Source organism: Ruditapes philippinarum, unplaced genomic scaffold (assembly GCF_026571515.1).
Source record: "Ruditapes philippinarum isolate M1 unplaced genomic scaffold, ASM2657151v2 ctg627_1_1_1_1, whole genome shotgun sequence".
In the NCBI taxonomy this organism is placed as follows: Eukaryota; Metazoa; Mollusca; class Bivalvia; order Venerida; family Veneridae; genus Ruditapes; species Ruditapes philippinarum.
Window position 1 is genome coordinate 26,948 of NW_026854864.1, and position 18,328 is coordinate 45,275.

Below are 18,328 nucleotides of genomic sequence, written 5' to 3' on the forward strand. Positions count from 1 at the left end.
ACCAGTACTGGTTAGTTCCAGCAAGATATGTCACCAGTACTGGTTAGTTCCAGTAAGATATGTCACCAGTACTGGTTAGTTCCAGTAAGATATGTCACCAGTACTGGTTAGTTCCAGCAAGATATGTCACCAGTACTGGTTAGTTCCAGCAAGATATGTCACCAGTACTGGTTAGTTCCAGCAAGATATGTCACCAGTACTGGTTAGTTCCAGCAAGATATGTCACCAGTACTGGTTAGTTCCAGTAAGATATGTCACCAGTACTGGTTAGTTCCAGTAAGATATGTCACCAGTACTGGTTAGTTCCAGCAAGATATGTCACCAGTACTGGTTAGTTCCAGCAAGATATGTCACCAGTACTGGTTAGTTCCAGTAAGATATGTCACCAGTACTGGTTAGTTCCAGCAAGATATGTCACCAGTACTGGTTAGTTCCAGTAAGATATGTCACCAGTACTGGTTAGTTCCAGCAAGATATGTCACCAGTACTGGTTAGTTCCAGCAAGATATGTCACCAGTACTGGTTAGTTCCAGTAAGATATGTCACCAGTACTGGTTAGTTCCAGCAAGATAACTTGATAATAATGAGTTTATAGTGTTTAAATAATTATATCAAGATAATACCTTCATGTACATTGAGAAATGCTCCAACACCATGTCCAGTACCATGTAAATAGTCTAAACCTACATCCCATAATGCAGTGCGGGCAAGAGAATCCAATAACTGACCTGTGTTATCAGAGTATTCAGTATCATTATACAGTAAAACTTACAGTAAAATAATATCAAATACTTTTATATAATAATTAAATCATAATTAATACTGCCTGTTTGTTACATAAATTTTCTACGACAATTATTACTGTTATATTTTCTATATATACACCTGTTTGTAGTAGAAAATGCAAACTGTTTCAGGCACTGACATATTCGTAGATAGAACAGCTCATTTTTTATTTATAAGATCTTACACTTTCTAACTTCATGTATAAAGTAACTTCAGGAAATGGTAATGGTTTGTTAAAATACATTCAAAGTCATGTGAAATTCAGCATTAACTTAACAAAGATCTGATCACCAAACTATAAAAATGTTTTACCTTTGACACCATTTGGAAAAACAACAGTAGAAAGATTAATATGGCCCTTTAACACTCGAGTGAAACATTCCTAGAGTAAAAACAAATTATTACAATTATTTTCAAATATACATGTTTGTTAGTGTTCAGTGTTCTAATCAACTTATGTTTGCATGTTACTGACCTACATGTATAACTGTCACATTTTTTATGACATTTATCTTGTTATTTTTCCAATGTGACATAGGATTCTTCCAAAGTAGTACATTTAATATAGTCAAAGATGAAACATTAGAGAAATAGAAATATTATCTACATATATTAACCTGCTGAATTTCTGTAATTGATTTGTCCAGCTTTGATTTTTAAAACATTCCATTCAAAGTTTTCATAAAAATGATCTACAACCAGTATAGAGCCTGGTCAGATTGTAATGTCATGCAGATTGGACTGACTCTATAATGGTGGCAAAGGCTAATCACTATCAGTTCCCTTACTTCAAGGTTATTTAAAATATTTTGAAAAATCTGGAAAATATTTCTTCTAATATTTCAAAAGTGTCTAGTCATTTCTATACAAATTTGATGCCAAGTATAAATTACATGTACATGTTTACTAGGCTTAAACTGATACATGTACCTGCCAAACTGTTAAATTTCATAATCACCAAAAGTGACAATGAAAATTACAAATTAAAATTAAAATCAAAAACAGAATATAACAATGTTAAGTTCATATGACAACTTTCTAGCTTTAACCTTACTATAATTATCATACATGATATGTCACCAGTACTGGTTAGTTCCAGTAAGATAACTTGATAATAATGAGTTTATATTTTATTTGTATTCCACCATAAAAAACTTAATACCAAATCAACATCAGAAATTGTAACTTCCTCTACATATAGAAATTAATTGTTTACTATCATTACCTTTTCATAGTCAGATGGTGTACCAAAATGCATAGTTCTAGTCACATCTGTTGTACCATCTCTGTTATTATATAGTATATACCATATAAACATTTTTCTGTTATATTTTGTTTTTGTTACGGTGATACTACCGTATAAGTACTTCTTTCTGCGGGAACTTTAATTCTGCTATTTCTGCGGTTTATAACGACACCGCAGATTTAAAAACTGCAGAAAATTAAGCCTTTCGCTATGTATGTATGTCGGAATATGTCAACTACCTGTATTGTATAATTACATTACCATGTACCGTTATCAGCTTTTGTAGATGGGAATATTTCTTTTTTTTTCAAATGTATCTGTCATGAATAAAATATTAGAAAAAAAGGTACTTTACTTGTTCTTTTTGTTTAAAAAGATATCATGTTTGTATGATTTTCGCTCACCCTAAGCTTGATTTATTTTAAAATAAAACTATTATAATTTGACGGGTGCAATAAACATACCCTTTTGTATTTGTACACTATATTGTGTCTACGTGCGATATTAATTATTACCGTTGTTTATTTTTCACACTTCATATTTATACACATGCATTAATTGTTGTCATTGCACGTTGTTGATTTTTGTTTATTAACGTTTATATACCGAACATGGTAATTACGATGAACACACATTATAAGTCGTTGACGGTTGTTAAGTCTAGTGCATTGACGTGCATGAATAGTTTCGTCCTTTGATGATGTCATAACGTTTGGCAGCTTGAGCTTGTCGTTTTGACTACGTGGGACTGGTCCTGGTTCGAGTTGTGTCGGGACTAGGTGAGAGTGAAGCTGTTGGTCAGCTGTCCATGTTGGCCCTCATTTATACATCTGTTAAGATCGGACCTTGACCTAGCAATGACCATTGGTTTAGAAGCCCGGTCTTTACATAGGGACTGTCCCTAATTGTTCTTTTTTCGGCAAAAAATCATTATCTCAAAAGACATCTTTCAAATCGTTGTACGGCCTAAAGCTCTGGCAATAAATTGAAAATATTGAAATGTGAAATTGAAATGGAGTGAGTTTAACGCGATATTTATACATCAAAACAGCAGGTGTCAAGTGCATAGTGGCATCAGTAAAAAAGGTGCCCCGTACTTCACTTCAGTGTTGATATGTAATTTTCTGATCCTTTAGAACTGAGTCCAGCACTTTTAAGTGTTGAGAGTTGAGCCGGTGCCAGGGGGCCGTGGGGGTTGTTGCACTTTTTTTATTATCCATCATATACAACCCAATTAAACCGAGTCTGCATTTTCATGATTTAATTTGCTCTTTTAATGCTTCCAAGGGATCACTTTTTCCAAGATATTTCAACACTTTTTTCAATCGTATAAAATCACATTTTCCGGCGTTACCGCGAAGCGTCCATCGGCGTTTCCTCATAAACACGACTTGAATCCCATTTTATCACTTTATTTTATTTTTTTTATCATCAGAAGTTTAGTAAATGTCACTTGCCTACCTAAAATCGAAATTATACCGTATAATATGCATTGTTGTACTAATAAAAGTCGACATAAGCCAAAATCTCGTTCAAAACGGTAGTCAAGTCATCATTTTCTTTAATGATCTTGAAAAGTAAACAATTTATTGGAAATAAATTGATGAGGGACAAACAGTTGTCTTTGCAGCCGTATGCAGCTATTCATTTTTTTCAGATAGGTTAAATAAAAATATATATTAGCCAGTTTACTTACCGCGTCTGGAAATCCTGTCAGGTAGCCGCCATGTATTGCACAATTCTGCGTTACTTATTGCACGAATCGTGCGTTATTTTCATATTCCAACATTACCGAATATACACGGTGGGGCTTTAATTCCATAAAATATGATAAACAAGATCAACAAGGAAAGGCGGCGTTCAATGAACGCAACCCCATGTTTTCATTTGAAACGAGGTACTCATTAGACAAATACGAGTACATATGGCGGTCAGGGCTATTGACATCTCGCCTAAAGTAGTAACACAGGAATAATAGTATTCAGGACAAAGACAATACAATGTAATATTAACACAAATCATCGTTGCCAATGCTAGTGTTGTCCGTTACTAAGAAACCATGTTGATTATAAAATGTTTGATTATTTTGAGATTATCCCTTTATATAACTTGTCCTCGATCCTCAATCCCCGTTCCTCATTATAAGCCGCAAATGTCTATTATCAGATTAGTGGTTAAATCTGTTGTTAACTCAACAAAAGATCAGAGTAGGAATATATCAATGCACTCGAGTCTAGTGAATTTGGTGGTGAAGGTCATATTTCACACAGCCTAAATTTCATGACTACATCAAAAGGACAACACAGTAAGACACTTTGTCAAAATCTAGGTCAGCGGAAATCAAAGTTCACTTTACATCTTAATCTGTGCACATGGTTCAAATTTCATAGCTGTACATCAAAGGACAAGAAAGTAGGTCACATCATCAAAATCTAGGTCACCTGATATCAAAGTTCAATTTTACAACTAAAACTGTGCACATGGTCAAAATTTCATTGCTGTACATCAAAGGACAAGAAGGACCCAAGGGTTTAATTCAAAACAATCTTGATACAGGTCCACCAAACAACATTTCAAGTCAAATATCTAAGCTGTAGCTTTCTCCCATTCAGAAAACATTTGTTTTATTTTCTGTTTTTACTATGTGTACATAATGAGAATCACTGCCCCCCGGGCAGGGCCAATTTTGACACCAGGGGAAAAATTTGAACAACTTTGGTAGAGGGCCTATAGATGATATTATATAGCAAACATCAAAGCTCTATGCCTTGTACCTTCAGACAAATATTTTTATTTTTTTACTATATGTAAATCAATCAATCAATCAATCAATGACCCCCTGAGCGGAACCAATTTTGACCCCAGGGCTATAATTTGAACAATCTTGGTAAAGGTTCACTTCGCAAAGTCTCATGCCATATATTTAACCTCTAGCCTTTGTCAATTCAGAGAAGAAGATTTTTCAATTCAGAGAAGAAGATTTTTCAAGTTTTTACTTTATACAATATAAGGAAAAATATTGCCTCTGGGGCAGGGCAATTTTAACACTAGGGGCATAATTAAAACAACTTTAGTAGAGGACCCATAGATGATATTATATACCAAATATCAAAGCTCTAAGCCTTGTACCGTCAAAAAAGAGGATTTTTTAATTTTTTACTATATGTACATAGTAACAATCAATGACCCCTGGGGGTAGGGCCAATTTTGACCCCAGGGCTATAATTTGTACAATCTTGCTAGAGGTTCACTACATAATGATTCATGCAAAATACATTTGTATCTTAACTCTAGTCTTTGTAAATTTAAAGAAGATGATTTTTTAAGTTTTTACTATATACATATAAGGAAAACCTATGGCCCCTGGGGCGGGGCTAATTTTGACACTAGAGGCAAAATTTGAACAACTTTGGTAGAGTTCCTATAGATGATATCATTTAACAAATATTAAAGCTCTAAGCCTTGTACCTTCAGACAAGATTTTTTACTATATATATATATATATATTGAAAATCAATGACCCCCGGGGCGGGGAAATTTTGACCCCAGGGCTATAATTTGAACAATCTTGCTAGAAGTTCACTTCACAATGTTTCATGAAAAATATCTAACCTCTAGCATTTGTCAATTGCTAGAAGAAATTTTTTTAAAGTTTTTACTATATACATATAGGGAAAACCAATGACCCCCACGGGCGGGGCCGATTTTGACCCAAGGGCTATAATTTGAACAATCTGGGTAGAGGTCTACCAGACAATGCCTTATGCAAAATATCTAAGCTCTAGGCCTTTTGGTTCTTTACAAGAAGGTATTTTAAGTTTTTACTATATGTACATATAGTGAAATCAATGACCCCCGGGGCTGGGCCGATTTTGACCCCAGGGCTATAATTTTAACAATCTTGGTAGAGGTCTACCAGACAATGCCTTATGCAAAATATCTAAGCTCTAGGCCTTTTCAGTCTTTACAAGAAGGTATTTTAAGTTTTTACTATATGTACATATAGTGAAAATCAATGACCCCCGGGGCGGGGCCGATTTTGACCCCAGGGCTATAATTTGAACAATCTTGGTAGAGGTCTACCAGACAATGCCTTATGCAAAATATCTAAGCTCTAGGCCTTTTGGGTCTTTACAAGAAGATTTTTAAAATTTATTCTTATAATTCCTTTTGGTTGCCATGGCAACCAGATTTCTGCATGGAATGAAATTCTTTCAACAACTTTGGAAGCCCTTCACCCAAGGAACAATCCTGCCAAGTTTGGTTGAAATTGGACTAGTGGTTTTTCACAAGAAGATTTTTTAAGTTCACTATATAATCTATATAACACACACACACACAAACAAACAAACAAACAAACAAACACACACACATACACACAGGTGAATCGCTATATGCCACCGCATCACAGATGCTGCGGTGGCATAAAAACATCAATGCGAGAATGATGACACGGCAGAAATAAAATACGCAGAAATTTAAAACCCCTTATTTTAACAAAAATCGCAGAATATTAAGCCCGCAGAAATAAGTACTTATACGGTATATCCATCAAAATTTTACGTAAACTCGACACTTTGTGCCTACATTTCATTAAGATCATAAATAAACAAACATGTACCATCACAACACATGCAAAATATTAATGAAACTAAGAAAATATTCAAAACTCTATGACCATCTTGTAGATTGAAAGCTTCAAAGTAAATTGTAACCCTATAAAACAAGAAGCCTAAGTAACTCTTTATAGCTCACCTGAAAAAATGTACACCAGACTCAAATGTTCAGGTTCAAATGTCAGGACAAACTTTGTCCCAAATTAGGCAAGTTTTGTTAAAGCCCACTTTATTATCTACATAACTGTTAAAATTGACCATAATCAATGCTATATACCAAACATCTAAGCTCTGATGGAGGCAAGTGTTTTAAACAAGATTGTCCACATTTTATTGCCAAGTTAAATAACTGACCCCTACAGCAGGACCAATTTTGACCCATAAATGCCTACCACATTTAATCGTGTATTTCAACATATTAACTTACTTGTACTGTGCACCTGAATCACACAGATAAACTTCTTCTGTTGATAATGCTTTGTCTGTTTCTGGTAATGGACTTAAAAGTAAATGTTATTAAAGAAACTCTCAAATATATATAAATCATATCTTAAAGTTAATCACAAGATATTTCCAATCCCCCTTTATTTATAGAATTACTAGCAACATAAATAGCATACAAGTAAAGTACATAAATTACACATAAAGTTCAAAAGAGGAAAATTATTGAATCATAAACATGTTACTGGTGACTTGACTTACATGATGTTGGTGATGGTAAAGAAACATGTACATTGTATATAAAGCTTGTGGTACATCCCTTGAGTAAATTACAGATCCCTACACTTACTTATTATTTAAATAACAATAGATTTAACCAGGAACATTGACCTGTGTTATTTTGTTAACAATACATTGTGGGGGATATTCTTCTTGTAACCCACTAATTTGATGATTGAAATTTATACAGATAAAGGTTATTTAAGGATCCCTGCATAAAGATTCTATTGCAAAAATATAATGTACATAATAAAACATCATCAGAAATTTAGACATCAATGCAAACCTTGGGGTGAGTAGGAAAGTTCTCTATATATTTCATATTGTCAAGCTATAATATATTTATAATACAATTGTATGTTTTAACCTAAATGTTAGAAATAACGTAACTTGCACATTTAACTGCTATTAGAACAAACCAGCTTGCAAATTTGTGTACTCTGATCAGGTTCTAGACTGCTTGCATTTTGACTTTGAAACCCCATAAATTATAATAGGCAATTCCATAAACAAAACAAGACAAGTCTATTTAACAACTACAGGATGTTACAGGTCAACTGTATTGTAATAGAAATAGAGAATGTTTAAGTGTTACCTACTGATAATGAATAATTGCACCATCAGGACCTGTACTTGATATTGTAGCAAAGCTTAGACTAACATAGTCTTCTTGTCCCCTATAATATATATGATAAAGTTTACATGATTGCTGCAATAATAACTTGTATATACCACTATGTTAATGTAGGTCAGTAGGCTCATCCACACTATATACTAGTGGCAAATATATCCTGAATCCTTTATATTGAAAACTATAAAATTATCAAAGGACAGTCCAAACAAGTTGGACAAGTTCATATACAACTTCCGAAATTCACATTGAAAATGAAATATATTATAGAATCTTAGTGAAAATACAGCCAAATATGTAAATCTCAGTATTATAGATTTTATTTTAGTTGCTCACTGTCAGATTGATACTCATGTGGTGTAATCTTCATGATGTTTTAACTTAATATCACCAATGAACATTATCTTTGATAGTATACATGTACTGGCATACCTTTTTATTTGTTCTAATTTATCAGCAGCAGATACTTCTGTTACGGTTCCTGAGGGAACGTTTTTTTCTAACCAGCTAAAATATTCACACAATGTAACCGCATCTTTCACCTGAAATATCAAACCTCAGTTTAGTTTATAGAAGAACATGTTCAAGCTAAGGTTAAATCTGTTTACAGACAGATGGACAGACAGAAAACAGACAGACAGACAGATAGGTCAGGAATTAAATACATCTTTTTCAATCAATTGATACAAGGGCAAAACAAAAACCTCATTATTACTGTCAAGAACAACTAGCTATCTAATAGTTAAAATAAGGCAAAGAATCAGCATTCTGTCATTGTATTTGTTCAATAACACAGAGGAGTTTATAAATAAACCAAAAACAAATATATTTATACATTCCCCACCTTTCATGCTTATGGCCTTATTCACTGAGCTATTTTGAGCTATGCTTGTGCCCTAATCATTTATATTGTAATTATATCAACATATATTTCCTCAAGAAATAGTTTATAAAAATATCCAATAATACATTTCTCTTGTTTTAATCAACATTTAAAATACTTATGGAAAATATGTCCATTGTGAAGACCAATCCACTTTCATTTCTGGTTAAGATCAATACATTACAGAATACATATGTCTTACTTTATATTAAACAGACTCTCCTACATACTTACATGTGCTCTTTTCATGCCATCAATTTCTGCTTCATTTTTTACAGCTTTCATCAAAGCTACAGGTGACGGTTGACTTAATCTTCGTAACTTTGGTATAGAGTTTACCAAACCAAAACTTGACTTCTCACTTATCTAAAATAAAACATACAATCTTCATTTACATATCCATATTTTCACATCATTTCACTAAGTGGCAAAAAGGGGGTGGTGAGCAAGGGGTAAGGATAAAAGTGGTGTTACTCAATTTATGTCATACTTTAATTTAATCATAAAAATCTAAAATAAAATCTGTTTATTCAGAATTTATTAAAATATAATTTTAGATATTAAAAACTTTTAACATAGCTGTATCTTTCAAATATGACAATCTGGGTGTATTCTTTATTTTTTTTAGATATGTTTGTTTAAAACATCCATGCATTGCTAAGTAGATGAATACATAACTTTCAGATCACATCCTTTGTAAAATACATGATTAAAAGTAAAAGTAAGATGTTGCCATTTTTTTTTCAAAATTAACAAACCTTCATAAACATCAGTGAATTGAAAATGTTGTTATTTGTTTTGTTTTTCCCCCAAATAAACAAACAAAACCTGATCAAAACTCCTTTGAAATATTTAACATTCTTGACACAAGAGTACCATAAGTGCATGGCAATATATGCCTGAATGCAGATCCAACTTGAGTGATTTAAAACAATCTTTCACTCAAGGTAGAAAGCTATTCCTGAAACTTGTCTGAATCATGTTTATATTAAATATTTTTATGATATTATGTGAGCCCCAGAAGTTATTTGTGTTGTGTAAACTTCAGTTTACAAGCTAATGTTACATGCCAAATGTCTAAGCTCTTTGTACTGAAGTTTTTCACAAGATGAAATACATAATATATATGTCTTCCTATATGTTAGTATATCTAATCTATTTGACTTTTGGGTGTGCCATTTTTTACCAAAAGCTTATTATTTACGTATTTTTAGTAGAGGACCATAAGGTGATGCTACAAGAAAAGTATCTATCCTTTGGGATTTGCAGTTTAGGACATGTTTCATAATATATATACTAAATGACTACCTCCCCACCCCTCCAACAATCAAATGGCAAGACCATTTCTTAGCTCAGTAACGTACATGTACATAATTTATATAAGTTTTATATAGGTCTACTAGGCAATGCTAGTCTGCATGTCAAATATCTTAACTCTGGGTATTTAAGATGTGTTTTCTGATAAAGTCTGTACAAGTGTGACCTTGACCAAAGGAAGCCAAAATCTGCACATTGTTACATTATGGTTAACATTTCTGCCAAATACATACAATTTCCTTCCATGAATTCAAAAGTGTTAGAGTAGACATGTTTTAGCTAACACACAGATGGATAAACAAGTGCATAAACATAAATTACCAAAACTTGTCCAGGTGTATGTAATGATAGCCAGTTTGCTGGCAGGTCACCTTATACTTACCCATATTTTTCCAGAGACATTTTTGGGAAGATCAGCAACAAAAGATTTTACATCATTGTATGGAAGAATTGTAATTCTTACACCATCGTTGCCATCTTGCATATCTAGGTTTAAATGATGTCGAACTTTGTTGTCTAGTCTTTCTTCATCAAGAAATAAACTTAAAAATAAAAATAATAACATCATGTATTTTTAATGCCTTCGTTCCGATTGGTTTTACTATATTTGTAATGTTTTAAAACTGTTTTCTTTTTCTTCATATAACTTTTTATGATGATATTAATATATATTACAGCAACCAAAACTTAAGTTAGCCTCTGCAACCAGTTAAGAATCAGGGCAGCCAGTATATATGTAAAGCATGACCCAGCTCTATACAGTTGGGAACTCACAATTTCATGTTTTCATATTGACATCCGTTCAAAATCCAAAGTAGGGCAAATTCATTACAAAAACTGAGCCAGCCAAGGGCTACACAGAAGCTATGATTATTTGTTAAATAAAACATACTGTACAGAATTAGCACATATCACAGCATAAGCAAAGAATACAGGATTATATTCTATGTCTGATCCTCGCATATTGAATAAATCTGGAAGAAAAAAACAACAATTTCTTTGCATAGTTATATAAATAATTGACTTATTTTTATACCTTTAAATGAATTAAATTAACAATCAGTTTACTCACTTTTATTAAATCACTAATATCAGAAATAAATTAATTAATTTTGTATTTGAAGATATAGCTTTTACAGGTGACAATTAATGTTATTAAACAACATTATAATCACAACATGAAGTTCTAAGTGATTACCTTCAATGACTGCTGAGATACCTAAATGTCAGCTAACCCGTTAATATCCAGGTATTGTCTATGTTAATAAAGGGGTATAATTCATTAAAAAAAAGTCAGTGCTAGAGCTTTACGTACATGTACTAACATAACATAATTAAGTAATTATGGAATTCGATCTTGCACACAAAATCTCAAGCCAGGAATTTTCAAATTTCACAAAAGGGGAAATTAATCAAAATTCCTATCAGAGTTGTGTGTCTTAAAAAATGACATACATTTGTACCATGATTATCCCATTGAAATGTTAAAGGGTTTCAAGTATATATCTTCAATAATGATGAAATATAAAGTTCCATGAAAATATTAAACAGAGTGTAACTCAAACAAAGAAGACTGGGTGAGTAAAATAGTCAAACTTTTCTATGAAGTTTCGGCTTTAAGAACAATTATCCTTACATGCTACTTCATCAAGAGCTGTCAAAATAAGGGCATCAGCTTTCTTCTCTTCTAACTTTTCACGGACCAAACATATCTTTTCCTGCCATGTTTTACCTAATAACATTCAATAAAGGTACAAGTATATACAATGTATAATGTATATTTATTTTGTGAAAAGTTTAGTTGAAAGCAGAGTCAACATTGTAGTACATGATAATATTCCAGCTTTACTGGTAGAGTAAGACCTAACATGCCCGTTGAGTTGGCATCCTAGTAGAACTACCAAGCTTCTATAAGCTAGCTGTATAGCTTACACACAAGCAATAATCCAATGTCTTCTAAATGAATTCAAAGTCACATTGTATTTGTAGAGCAGTAAGGGATAACTAAAATATCAGCTACATAAATCCCAATGTCATGAACTGGATGAGTAGTCAATTACTTATTCTAACACGACCCGCATTTTTCCCTATTGAACATAGAAAAACCGAAAGTGTGTGTTATTATGCTATAAAATCACTGTTTGACGTTCTATATTTAGACGTGTGACGTAATCATTATACACGTGACATAACCACTAAAAATGTGACGCGCTGAAAATAAGAACGGAAACAATTCAGGCGCTATTTAGCTAAATATCAGGTACGGCAGGATTTATTTGTTGATGTCGTGTTAGAATCGAAATAATATATCCAAATCGGTGATTTTATTGCTTGATAACATCACTGTTTGTCGTTCAGATACGCATCATTATATCACTCGGGCTACGCCCTCGTGATATAATTCCTCGCATCCGAACTCCAAACAGTGATGTTATTGAACAATAAAATCACAGTTTGGGATATATTATTTCTTAAATAACCTACAAAAACAAAACTTTACATTTTGGGCACAAAATGTTGAAGAATCATATAAAACTCTAAAATTCATAATGCTTTGTACCATTACACTGTATTTTCCTCCTTCAGTACAAAATCCTGTCTTTTTTAATGTACTATAAAATTAATAGCACAATCCTATAACATTCTGCTGAAATTCTAAATCATATAACAACTATTGATCCATGTATGGACAATATTTAAACAATGAATATTCAATATTATCTATCTAAGTAAAAAGAGAAATCTAAGTAAAAAGAGAAAAGTGCATATAATAGCAGAAATAAAATATTGTCAAATAATGGTAACTGTATTCCATATACATGAAAAACATTTCATTTCTTATCAGATTTGACAAAAACCATGAAAGTTTGTTTTTTTTGCAATGAGAGTCATACAGTTAGTAGTTATATCACATTCATTAAACCCAATATTTTATCACTCAGTATAGAGGAAACATCATTGCTCACCTGTATATTTCTGTTCAAGGATCATGAGACTGTTGCTAGGAGGTGACGGCTGATCATCCCATACTAGATCTATCAAATTTTCTGATACAGGCACTAGATGATGTCCGTTAGATTTTAGAAGTTTAGAAAGAGGTTTCCAGGTCTCTGTAATAAAAGTAAAATAGCCTTAAACATTGTCACCATTTCTTACAGAAAATATGTGATCTATCCATGACATGACCTCTAAAAGCTTATAGTTCTTTGTCTTTCTTTGTCTAAAAATTTATTTGTCAAGTTAAATCAACCAGGTGATAAAACAGGAAAAAAAGTTGACTTTTCTAAAAAAAATGTGCAGTTATTGCAAATGATTATGAATTGTAATAGAGTTAGATAGACTTGATAAAAAAGATTAATGTATTACATACCTGTAGCCATAAGAAATGGGTCCACTCCGACTCTTCCACCCATGGGAAGAACTTTTGACAACCAATCACCTTGACTAGGAGTGCCTGGTATTCCTTCAAATATATAAATGATCATAATTCATATTTTCTTTACATATATCTTTTAGTACATGAATATAGTACATGTCATGCATATTCATTCCGAGTTTGTTAAATTTTCATTGTTTCTCTGTTCCTGGGGTTCACAACACAACTTACAATTACTATCAAGTCAGATAGAAAGAATTAACAGAAGATTTAAGGTAATAATTAGGCTACATTGCATTGTTTGTTAATTGGAGAATATTTGTTTGAAATTTGATGATAATTATACCAATTCATATAAATTGAATTTGTTTTTTGTGTGTATTTTTCAGATAAAATATGTGACACTACACAAAATCATTGCTACACCAGAAAGTAGCACCTGAATATTTTCACTAGGAATGTTTTATTCTGTTTACCCAGTATATACTTCATGTGTGACACTCCTGCTTTGACAAAAACAATATGAAAACATTGTGCTTGTACTATTTTCCAAATGTTTATAGCATGTTTTGCTTATAACATTTGCTAGTAACTGTTAGAGTTGTGAAATTCAAATGAATGAAATATGACTGATTTTGACGGGTTTGACTTTTTCATTCAAGTCACTATAAAACAGTTACTGGTAAGATCATAATAATATTCATTTAGAGAAAGAAATTTATACTGCATTGCTTCACAATTGTGAAAAATATTTTTACATGAACAATTAAAAGCACAGAATAATTTCCTGATGTCATAATGTGTGCTGCTTATATATAAACAATGTAAGGGACTTCACAAATTAACATGTATATATACATTTCAGACAATAATAAACATATCAATGGCGCTTTCCATGAAAAGTCATGACTTTAAAAAAAAGTTGAGCTGGTTAGAAGAAATCTTACAAGATCTTTTTTTTCCCCAAAATTCATTTAAAATTTTTTAAAAGTTTAGAAATTTTTGAAGCACATTTAGTCTCTATGTTATGTAAAACAATCACATAAGGTCGGACGTTATCATAGATATTATTCAAATCATATAATCTCATAAAACTAGATGAGATAGAACTGATAACTGTTAACCATTTGCCTGCTGGAACCGAAAGTAATTAGTCTATGCTAACGGGCTCTATATTGTTGGTAGCTGACTTTCTAAAATCCCTAAAACTTTAAATGACTCACTCGGTATTTCCATTATATAAATTCAGCATGTTACAAATCAAAACATAAATCCAGTAATTCTATATGGTCTTACAATAATATGCTACAAATTGCTATCATATATCATTTTAAGGTTTTCTCTATAACTTTGTATATATCAGTTTAAAACAACAAGTACCATCTCTCATTAGTGTCCAATTATCATCAAGCTGCTTCTCGGCCTGAAGAAAATAGCGTCCGTCTGTCCATAAACCAGCCTCGTGTTCTGTTATAACAGCTGTGCCTGTACAAATACAACATTTTGTGTATGATATGTATTAATATATCTGTATATATAGTATCAATACAGCATATGAATGGTGTAAATACATGCATGTCATATGTATGAAATAGTTTATTACATCACAATTTCTGTATAAATTTTATAATCATTATTGTGTAAAATGTATAAACAAACATTGTATAAAATAACACAATAAAGTCCTTCAATAAACGAAATACAATTACATGTACATAATTCTAACATAACAAGAAATTTTGCAAAAAGCAATGTAACCTTAGTACTACAGCAAAAGTTAAATCAAAAACAAAAACAAAACATGCAAGGTATGATTCTACCAAACATGAAAGATATCAGTCAATAATAAAGACTATATAAGCAAAAGTGTAACAAGCATTATTTACTATTTTAAGAGACAATAGTTTAACAGTTTAGCAAGGCTGAAAATAGTTCTTGACCATTGCACTTCCTCTCACTGTGCGAAGTGTTAATCAAATTCTTTTGATTCTTTTCAAGTTATTCCCTTGCATCATTAAAATAACAACAATAAATATAATATAGTCAGACTCAACAGTAGAGAGTTATGACAAAAGCTACACTTATTTTCTTTAAAACAGATAGCCAAAAAAGTAAAAGATGACTGTTTACCTGCAGATCCATCAAATCCAGAGATAAATGCCCTCCTGTTGTCATAAGGTGCTATATACTCACTCTGAAAAACACAGAAAACATAAAACAATGCATTTCTTTTAAATAAATTTAAATGAATCTTTCACAAAATATTCAGCCACAAATGAAAATATTAGTAATTTGAGCAGATGCTACAAAATTAAATCTTAATAATCTTAATATGTAAATACATGTAATTTTTCTCGGGATACTTAACCTTATGATTGGGAATAACTGAAAAAAAACATCATTCAATGCATGATAACAATCTTAATCTATTTCTAAAATCATTCAAAAATATATATTCCAGATATTGTAAAATGTCCTTAGTGCCAGATATCTGAGACTTCTGTACACTAGTATCTATTTACTACATGTACATCATTCCCTTCTATACACAGACATATTCAGACTAAATTAAAAACCCATTTCTCAATCTTTCTTTAATCAAACGTTTGTCCATGACGTTTCACAGAAACAGCAAGATATTTTTAGCACCAGATATCTGAGATTTCTGTGTACCAGTAAATATAATACTGCTCTGATCTGCCTCACAGACGAAACCAAACTGACTCTTTTGCACTGTGCAAGCTCTATTTATACTGTTGAGGCATCATTTATGCAGTGAATGAAAACAATGTTATTGATTGTCTAATAAAAATAAAACATTTCTTGATACTGATTTTAACTTACTTCTATAAGTGTCTGTCATTTGAAGTACAGATTTATTTAAAGTCAGTGGTTGAAGTAACTTTTTGAGTAAAATAAATATACAATATGAAATATAAACACATCGAAAAATTATCCTATACTTATACAGCTTTAAAAGTAAAAATAATTAAAATACCTATCTTTATACCTTGATAACTTTAAAAATACATAATTTAATACAAATGGCGAACTTATAGAAAATGAAGGCAATCAAGTTACCCATAAAATAAGTTTCCGTCACAATGTTTATGTATGAAGACTGCATGTAGGCATTTTCCAATGGATATACTGTTAAAAATTCACTGCTGACTTTTGTTGACATTTGGTCTATCAATACAGGTTATTTTACAGATTTATCTTTAACAGATTTGAAAGAGGATCCAATCATGGAAGGAACAAGAGCCAGTTGAACCGGGTGATGCTTCCCGAATAGGTTTCGGACACAGGAAGGTATACCTCTTGTAGTGTCAGAGTTATGTCACAGACAAAGTTCAAAGTGTTAAAACAACCCAAATGTTGCATGCGACACATTGTCTCAATATGGTGATCATCTCTGTGAAATAGTTGTAAAATCCAACTTCAAATAACAAAGTTATGGGCCGGAAATGATTTTGTTGCAAGGTCATGCTGTGACCTTGACCTTCAAGGTAGCAACCCATATGTTGCGTGTGGCACATCTTCTCAATATGGTGATCATTTCTGTGAAATAATTGTAAAATCAGACTTCAAATAACGAAGTTATGGGCCGGACATGATTTTTTTTTGCAAGGTCATGCTGTGACCTTGACCTTCAAGGTAGCGACCAAAATGTTGCGTGCGACACTTCGACTCAATATGGTGATCATTTCTGTGAAATAGTTGTAAAATCCGATTTCAAATAACGAAGTTATGGGCCAGACACAATTTTGTTGCTAGGTCATGCTGTGACCTTGACCTTCAAGGTAAAGACCCAAATATTGCGTGCGACACTTTGACTCAATATGGTGATCATTTCTGTGAAATAGTTGTAAAATCCGACTTCAAATAACGAAGTTATGGGCCGGACACAATTTTGCTGCAAGGTCATGATGTGACCTTGACCTTCAAGTTAGCGACCAAAATGTTGTGGTTGACACGTCTTCTCAATATGGTGATCATTTCTGTGACATAGTTTTTCATAAAATCAGACTTCAAATAACGAAGTTATGGGCCGGACACGAATTCGGGACGTACTCACGTACATATGGACGGACGTCTGGCCGAAATGGATTAAAGGGGCCATTTCTTTTGTTATTTTCTATTGTTTAATAGAGGGCCAATGGCCCCTTACTCTATTGTTAAGGAATGAACTGTATTGTTCTCTTTTGTTCTGATTACAGTAAGATGGCCCCCTATCCCTATTCGGTAGTGCTAACTGACAGATGGACAACCCGGCGACTATATGTTCCCCCGAAATTTTTCGGGGAACATAATAATCCAATGATGAGGAAAGAGACTGATTGATTTAATTAAATAAAAGAATGGATGGACAAACAATGGAGGAGACAGTTATTACAATGGCAAACCTTGGGCATGTTGTAATTTGGTGAGCTCAAAAGGGAAGACTTGGGCATATAAAAGCCATTAGATGGACAAACAGTTTTGTTGGATCAACATAACATTTAATTTCTAAATTAAAAATATTTAGATACCTGGTGTGCATCCCCAGAAGGTACAATATAAGCATGCAATGGCTCTGAAACATATGCTTTGTTTCTCATTAAAGATCGAAGCTTTGTTAGAATGGCAGTGGTACTTTTTGAAGGCATTGTTTCTGAAATAAATTTTTTTTATATATTTTCATTTTCTTGTATAATACTGACATGTAAATTGAATAAAGATACTACTTTGTGAATGGCAAGCAGTTATATTT

The 18,328-nt window shown here is 32.4% G+C and overlaps 1 protein-coding gene across 2 annotated transcripts in view; it reads right to left on the reverse strand.

Annotated features, from left to right (window-relative positions):
- Nucleotides 1-18,328, reverse strand: part of LOC132741336 (xaa-Pro aminopeptidase 1-like) — a 41,436-nt gene that overhangs the window by 12,185 nt on the left and 10,923 nt on the right. For both annotated transcript variants that reach the window (XM_060729481.1, XM_060729480.1), the window contains exons 2-16: nucleotides 18,108-18,229; nucleotides 15,706-15,769; nucleotides 14,956-15,060; nucleotides 13,570-13,662; nucleotides 13,166-13,309; nucleotides 11,836-11,931; nucleotides 11,092-11,173; nucleotides 10,582-10,741; nucleotides 9,117-9,248; nucleotides 8,432-8,541; nucleotides 7,968-8,045; nucleotides 7,076-7,147; nucleotides 2,012-2,072; nucleotides 1,099-1,168; nucleotides 624-728 (exon numbers count right to left, since the gene is read on the reverse strand). In XM_060729481.1, the coding sequence (XP_060585464.1) occupies nucleotides 624-728; nucleotides 1,099-1,168; nucleotides 2,012-2,072; nucleotides 7,076-7,147; nucleotides 7,968-8,045; nucleotides 8,432-8,541; nucleotides 9,117-9,248; nucleotides 10,582-10,741; nucleotides 11,092-11,173; nucleotides 11,836-11,931; nucleotides 13,166-13,309; nucleotides 13,570-13,662; nucleotides 14,956-15,060; nucleotides 15,706-15,769; nucleotides 18,108-18,224 (1,489 nt within the window). In that variant the 5' untranslated portion in view covers nucleotides 18,225-18,229. The remainder of the gene's footprint in view (nucleotides 1-623; nucleotides 729-1,098; nucleotides 1,169-2,011; nucleotides 2,073-7,075; nucleotides 7,148-7,967; nucleotides 8,046-8,431; nucleotides 8,542-9,116; nucleotides 9,249-10,581; nucleotides 10,742-11,091; nucleotides 11,174-11,835; nucleotides 11,932-13,165; nucleotides 13,310-13,569; nucleotides 13,663-14,955; nucleotides 15,061-15,705; nucleotides 15,770-18,107; nucleotides 18,230-18,328) is intronic.